Source organism: Nannobrachium achirus (assembly GCF_963921795.1).
Source record: "Nannobrachium achirus genome assembly, chromosome: 24".
Taxonomy (NCBI): domain Eukaryota; kingdom Metazoa; phylum Chordata; class Actinopteri; order Myctophiformes; family Myctophidae; genus Nannobrachium; species Nannobrachium achirus.
Window position 1 is genome coordinate 25,768,569 of NC_137831.1, and position 8,177 is coordinate 25,776,745.

At 44.1% G+C, this 8,177-nt stretch overlaps 1 protein-coding gene across 1 annotated transcript in view; it reads right to left on the reverse strand.

The window, feature by feature from the left end:
- Window positions 1-90, reverse strand: part of LOC308280173 (kelch domain-containing protein 3-like) — a gene marked incomplete at both ends in the record, with an annotated part of 2,206 nt that extends 2,116 nt beyond the window's left edge. The window contains one exon of the mRNA XM_080720436.1: window positions 1-90. This exon is cut by the window's left edge and continues 389 nt beyond it. Within this exon, the coding sequence (XP_080576562.1) occupies window positions 1-90 (90 nt within the window).
- Window positions 91-8,177: the final 8,087 nt, after the last annotated feature.

The window sequence follows — 8,177 nt, forward strand, 5'->3', positions numbered from 1 at the left end:
TCCAAAGGAGTAGACCTTGAGTCCCACCGCGACGGCGGCATGATCGGCTATCTTTGGTCCTCCTCTCAGATGCACAGCCCAGGACAACATCTCTCACACGAGCACCACCATAAACTAAATAGTCCGGCTCTGGAAAAGGAATGGAGTGCTGTTGTGCCCGTAATCCACTTATATTGGTGCGTTGCCGCAAAATGTCCCGTGAAGCTTGGCCAATCTGCGGAGCCGATGTATTGGGTTGGGCGATCAACGAAGCCAATGCCTTTTGATCTCCTTAAAGCTATACTGTGTAAGTTGCTCAACTTGTGGTCAGTAGCTCTATAGCAAACCTCGGTCGCGTCCGCGTCTTTCGGCCGTTTTTCGGTTCTCACACCCCCGCGTCTGCCTCCACCTCGCCGAGATCTATCTTTTGAGGGGTCCCTGGTTCCTGTGCATTCAGCCATTCCGGAGATACACTCCTTCACCCATGCTTCACCGTGCACCCGAGTATAGAGACACACGGGAGACTACAAATATGGCCGCCCTAGCGACCCCACTCCAAGATGCGCTGTGATTGGCCGGCAGTGTATAACCCTCGCTGTGATTGGCCGGTAGTATGATGACGTAATTTTGCCGCTAAATTCTCCCCCCCTCAAGGCTCATAGAAAACATATAAAGAGAAGGCTTTTGAAGCTGAAAATAACGGAGTGGGGGTTCTAAAACTTTAGCGATTTAACAGTTAGGACCATTTTAAGATTTGTTTTATAAAAAAAGTTACATGGTATAACTTTAATCATTATCATCATCATATTAAACGCCACCAAGTTTCTGCCCCCAAAACAAAATTCTGTCAACGGAGAGATACTGTACACCTTTGCAAATGTCTTTCCAGGGCATAACCCGGGGAGCGGCAGACCAAATTGTCCCAGATTTGGTGTGTGAGCTTCAGATAACCCCATGACTGAACGTGCCAAACGACAATTGTCCAATATATACACTGTATAATAAGTATTAAATAATAATATAAGTCTTTAGTGTTTAACTCTGAGAGTGAACATATGTAAACAAACAACCCCAGAGCCACAAATAAAAACTATGATGACTAAAACTAAGACTATATATATTTTGAAAATTACGTAAATGAATAAAAAACACACCTAGTGTAAAGTGAGCGGTGCTATTTATCGCGTCTTGCAAAGCTTGGCCAATGTGACCCTGGGCATACAACAAACTTTGAGCCGTTTGTGCCGAGGTACAGGCCATATTTACACTTCACATTCTCTGGGGCCCGGACATTTTTGGGGGACCGGAGATATTTTGGAACCGGACAGCCTGATGTTGGAGCTTAGCTCCTTCCAGGAGCACTGCTCAAAAACTAGATTAAAATGTTAGGGAGGGACTTGCGGAGACTCTATTTTTGGTAAACTGGTGTTGCACTCTGAAAATAGCAGATCTACACTTACAAGCTTAGCGCAACGCAACGTGAGCTTGTACTGTAGATCGTCTATTTTCAAAATGCAACCAAAAATCTGCCATTGCAACACCATCAAGGCCCGGAAAAATAATTACAAAATCAACAGTAGATTTAGACCTTTTATTCAAAAGATCTGCTGTCAAGACCAGATTTACGGACAAAATATGTAGGAGTACTGTTCAAAAATGTGTTTTGAACAAATCCGCCTCCTGGTGGCGCTATAACAGGCCCATGTGAACGATTTGGGGCTGCCTGACGGAGACAAATATAGAGTTTGTAATTGCACACAAACAGCTGCTAAGTAACAGCACAACTTTAGAACTTCTGTCCACTTTAACCGCTTCTCTGAACATCACAGAATACACAGAACACACACACACACACACACACACACACACACACACACACACCCACACCCACACACACACACACACACACACACACACACACACACACACGCAGCGCAGAGACGGAGAGAGAGAGAATACACACAGAAAAACTTGTTTGGCTGGCTATCTGTGAACAAGACGTCTTTGATTTAGGAGGTTTTGAAATGCACCTTATCCTGTTTTTTTTTGAAGTCCACACAAACGTGAACTTTCCAGCTTAAGGCGAGAGACGCTATCGATCGCCTGCAGAACAACATCACACACACACACACACACACACACACACACACACACACACACACACACACACACACACACACACACACACACACACACACACACACACACACACACACACACACACACACACACACACACACACACACACACACACACACACACACACACACACACACACCCCTCCATGCTGCTATCTACCTTCTACTGAGAGAAGAACATACCTCTCTCACCACACAGGCCCTCATACAGAGAGAGAGAGAGAGAGAGAGAGAGAGAGAGAGAGAGAGAGAGAGAGAGAGAGAGAGAGAGAGGGGGGGTGGGGGGTTCGAACGGATGGAAAGCTTTGAAACGCAGGAGTTCCAAGCTAGCTTTGGGCAACCAAGGGGCTTTTGAAGAAAGCTCTCCTCTATTAAAGGGAGACAGAAAGGGAGAGAGAGAGAAAAAGAGAGAGAGAGAGAGAGAGAGAGAGAGAGAGAGAGAGAGAGAGAGAGAGAGAGAGAGAGACAAAATCAATGTGGGAAAAAAAAGAAAAGCTTTGCCTGTCTAACACGGATGAAGTTTCTGGAACTTGAAGCGTAAAAGCAACTTTGTGAACTTGGGCTGTTGATTGTTGTGAGCGCGTGTGTGCGTGAGCTGTAGAGTGTATGCGGCACACACCATTTTGTTATCTCCCATAAGCAACCTTCTTGGGCTTATTAACAGACAGTCAGCTAGCATTGTCATTGACAGACTTGAGAATCTAAATTATTTAATTTGTAACTAAAAAACTAAACTTACAGGTTAGGCTACTTACAAAACAAAATGCAAGTGCAAATTAATGAAGAAAAACAAGCCACATCCGTTGTCAATGAAGCGGCACCTTTGGTGAGTTTGTTTCATTGAACTTCTATGAACTAAAGGATCATGTACTGAATGACGTACCGGGAGTACTGGGTAATTTACTGGAAGTACTTGGTCATGTAGGCCTACTATGTTTGGACTAATTAATAGCATCTCAAATCTTAATTATCTTCAGCCAAAAGGAGAGAGAGAGAGAGAGAGAGAGAGAGAGAGAGAGAGAGAGAGAGAGAGAGAGAGAGAGAGAGAGAGAGAGATAGATGAAAAGAGATGCCTACACAAAGAGACAGAGAGAGAGAGAGAGAGAGAGAGAGAGAGAGAGAGAGAGAGAGAGAGAGAGAGAGAGAGAGAGAGAGAGAGAGAGAGAGAGAGATAGATTGCCCTCAGACGGTGCAGTTGTACTCCTTCATCGCTGCAAATGACCTAACAGGTGGTAGCTAGGAGGCTTGGAACGAGTGATCTGAGAAGAGAGGGAGAGTGTAGGATGGAAGGATGTAAGGGGGGTTGGCCAAAAGGCGAGAGCAGTTTGCCAGGCAGTTTGATCTTCCTGCATCATACATAGTGTAAGTATTCTTGTTGGGACGGGCCTCCTGGTGGAGATTGGCGCTCCCCTGAGCACACCTTTCTAGTGGGTATAATGTAAGCCAGTGGTTCCCAAACCGTTCACAGTGGGATTTAATGACAACCAAAAACAAACAAAACTAAAATAAAATGTGAGGAAGAGGAATACCGCCGTGCCAACAATTCTTTGAGACACACAGGTGGGAATGTCTCGGCTTGACCGAATCTGCCGTTCCTTCACCGGGTGAAAAGACATAGCTTTCGCCATTGGGATTGCATTACGGAAAGCACACGTTACATTTTATGGGTTTATTTCGTTCACGCAAAGCAATAGTCATGGTGGTTACAAACCATGACTTACACATCCCTGAGTAAGGCCACCCGGACTGACGGAGGTATGCGATCGGAATCATGTGCTAAATGAGTTAATTATTATTGCCAAATCCAAACTAGCGTCCTGTGATGATTTAGTCGACTGAAATGTTTGGCGGGCCGTGGCGTCGTAATGTCTGACTCATACTCAGCTGCATGCCGAAAGTAGCTCATGGATCTGCTCTCTCTCTCACCTTTTATTAATTTAAAAGAAATTTCCACGAACAACAAAAGACAGACATACACATACAAAACTAAACGAAAATACAAAAGAATAATAATAATAAAAAAATAGGTGTGTGTATGTGGGAGGGGGGTGTTGCTCCAGTTCATGAATACACTAATAATCTAGAAAGATGCAATTGGAAATTGCGAGTGTGGTTGCTGACGGTTACTGACTATATTCTGTAAGCTACAGTAAGCTAACTGTCATGTGAAGCTCCACCAATTGATTCCCTACTGATTCCCACTACCATTGATTCCCTATTGATTCCCTATCCCTGCCATTTCCAATGGCAGCGGAAAAGTTACCCTACAAGTCTATAAAGTTTCCCCAGGACTATAATGTGTTGCCCTGTTGGGCAACCACACTAACTAGAAAGATGCAATTGGAAATTGCAAGTGTGGTTGCCTTGACGCGAGTCACACTTGCAAATAATCCTGTATTTGTCACTATTCGTCCCTTTTATGCCCATATATATCCCTGATGTCATCAATATTAAGCTCTATCTAGGAATGCCCATGATGTCTGTAATTAGTTTGTGCTGTGCCTATTTTTTGTCACGATGTCTTGGACTTCAATGAGGTGACAAAAAATGGAGTACTTTTGAGTAATGGCTCAAGTGCCTTTTGGCCAAACACTACCCTCACTCAGAGCAGAGTGTGACATACAGACTGAAATGTAGGATCAGTTTGCACCACTCAAAAACAAACATAAACATATCCAGTCACATGCCACCACACGTCCTTAATAAATATTCTAGTTGTCTAGTTTATTTGTTGAAATGAAAATGTCAGTATATTTAGTCATAGTTCATAGGAGCACAGTTTTAGTGGATGAAATTAAAACCAGTAATGTACATGCACTGGTACATGAACCGGTACTGAGACTTTTTACTGGGAGTAGTGGGAATGGAAAACAGACAAGTCTCTTATGTTTTGGACTAATTAAGAGCATCTCAAAACCCTCTGCTGCTTCTCTCTCCCTCCCTCCCTCCCTCCCTCCCTCCCTCTCTCTCCCTCTCCCTCTCCCTCTCCCTCTCTCTCTCTCTGAACAGGCACTCCGGTTGTACGACTTCAAAGCTTTGACACCATAACACAACATACACCCAAAAATTGCCTCCCAAGACAAAGGAAGGAGGGAGGGAGAGAGAGAGAGAGAGAGAGAGAGAGAGAGAGAGAGAGAGAGAGAGAGAGAGAGAGATTGCCTTCAGACGGTGCAGTTGTACTCCTTCATCGCTGCAAATTACCTAACAGGTGGTAGCTAGGAGGCTTGGAACGAGTGATCTGAGAGGAGAAGGAGAGAGAGAGTGTGTGTGTGTGTGTGTGTGTAGGGGGGGGGGGGGGGGTGTCTCGGGTGGAAGGATGGATGGAGGGGTAGACGAGGGGTTGGCCAAGAGGTAAAGAGGCCGGTCCTGTGAAGTGACTCCAAGCTGGCACACGTGCTATCACCACACACACTGGTATCACCACACACACACACACACACACACACACACACTGCAGATGTTACTGCAGCATGCATCCTCCACGCCGACAGCTCTGTGCGCGTGCGTGTGCATGTGTGTGTGAGTGGTGCACACGCATGTCCCACATATAGGGTGGGTCGCAGACGCGGACCCATTTTTTATGGGTCACACGTTAATATATATCTTTAACTTAGCCTAGAATTGTAGTTTGGATTATTACTGTTCATTTTTAACTCATAAACTCCAAGGATTCAGAGCGTTTTTCACCTACCTTTGAAACATCGTAGAATGTTCTGCGTCGCTCCGATCCGCCATGGCAGCATTCAAAAGACGCCCATGGGTGTCCTAGAATCGGAAAACAATCCTTGCCCACAGAGTCTTCCGAGTCCAGCCCCTCGCCTAAAAAAAAGAAGGGAAAAGCTTGTTTATCTTTTTCGGTTACATCATCGACGTGTCAGGTGACATCCAGAGGAATCAGGAAATAATTGGTGACCCATAGGCTATATTTGCTATTGTACGGCAATGTATATACAGTATAGTGATTAAGTGAGTGCTTAACTTGTTATCAGTGTTGCTTGAGCGTTGCTTGAGTATGCACAAATTACTATTTTCGAAAGTGCTAAAGTCATAGCAAAATCATATGCAAAGACACCTTCTGTAAGATGTGAAGATGTGAAGATGCTGAAATTGCATACATTTCTTAAAATAAAAGCAACTATTCATAAAAACATGACTTATTATAATTCATATTATATAGTGTTCTTGGTCTAGGTGATAAACAATCAGCATTCAAATGAACTCTTAGTTGTTTTACTGAAGTCAAAACATGTGGACCATGTTGTTCAGAGTACAAAATAATGACCTAATTCTGCTACGCTTAGAAACCAACATTGTATAATGGCAATATTTCCATAAAACCTTACAAAAAGATAAACCTTTTGCAAACATTTCGTTATTATCTCCAAACAACTCCTACAGGACCATCTGACAGGTTGATATATATTTTGTGTTCATGTATTTCTATATCTGGTCTTACAGGGTTAATGCCAACATTGCTTAGTTCTCAACCACATCTATGTTCCACCATCAGTCACGTCCTGGACCCCAGGAAGACATAGTCTCCACTACGGTGTAGTCTAATGGGGATCCTTAATATAAACAATAAACCATAGAGGGTATGTGCATGCATAAAGTGAGTTTAAAAGTGTGTTTAAAAGTGAGTTTAACGTTGTTTAATGCAATCAGATAGGACTTTTCTGTTTGGATGTATGGGCTGTCAAGGCCAGATTTTATTTTTTAATTTTTTCACTCAGTAGGCGTTCCCGCATAACTTCCGGGTATGATGATGATGTCACGCGCATACCCTCTATAAGCTATTTGTTATCCATGAGTTGAATACCAAGGACTTCCAACGTAAAAATACTGTAAAAGGACTTATTTGGGATGCTCCTTTTAGGCAGGGTGTTTATCTGTACTTGTACTGTACTACAATATTTTACATTTTAATGCACTACCCTGCACATACTGTCGGGTGGAAACCTCATATGTCCAAAACTGTCACTTTTCAGAATTCAAAAGTTGTGAAAAAATAGCAGAACCTCAAAATTATAGTTACATCTCAATTATTTCCCCTCTCTTGAAAACTGCTTTACAGCCAAGCTTTTATGTCAAGTTTAGTAGCAGTACTACTGTGAATTACAACTTCTAATATAAATATTACCACTACGATACTAACATATGTACTGCTTTCTCGCTCATCGCACCACTTGACCTACCACAAGGCTTCGATATATCGTCACTGTCGGGCAGAAACCTCGTATCTCCAAGTTTCAAATTTGTAAATTCTTTCGCAAAGTAAAGCACTGCTTCATCACGCAAGGCCGTCACACAAAAGTAGTGAAAACGGCAGATCTACAAGCACACAACGCCTCGCACCGCGAGGCGTTGTGTGCTTGTAGATCGGCTGTTTTCACTAGTTTAAATAATTTAAAAAATGATAAATACAAAACAAATGGCTTCGGACATACAAGGTTTCCACCCGACAACGACGATATATATCCCGCTGAATGTCCTTTTCCAGCCACTATTGACAGAGAGTATAGGGACTCGGGCGCGAGTCGCGCGGCAAGCCCGGGCCAAACCAGCCGGAGAATGTCTCTATTTCCTGGCTGACTGCTCCAGTACCTCCCACAGAGGAGGTGGGGGCGGGAGGGGTCATTACTCCTCCAATCACACGCCGCTGACCCCAAACCAGGGGCCTGGAAACGCTAACCTTTCTCCCTCCGCGTGCCTCCTCTCTCTTCCTAAGCCCAATCAATAACACTTTGTCTGCTGGACGGGAACACTGTGCTCGGTATTAATCACCTACGCTCCCATCCTTGACTGCACCGTTTGTTTCGCGACAACACTGACACCTCCGTTTCTTATATTGGTATTGGCTGGGCTGGCTGGCTGGCTGACTGGTTTGTTGGTTGGCTGGCTGGCTAGCTGGCTGGCTGAAGGACTGGTGGGTTTGCTAGTGCAAGTGTTTCTCAAAGAGGGGTCCTGGGGTCCCTGAGGGGGGTTCCCCAGGTACATATTTAGGATTCAAATGGGTTCCATTTGCACACTCTCAGAGTTAAATTAACAGAGAGGATTTAG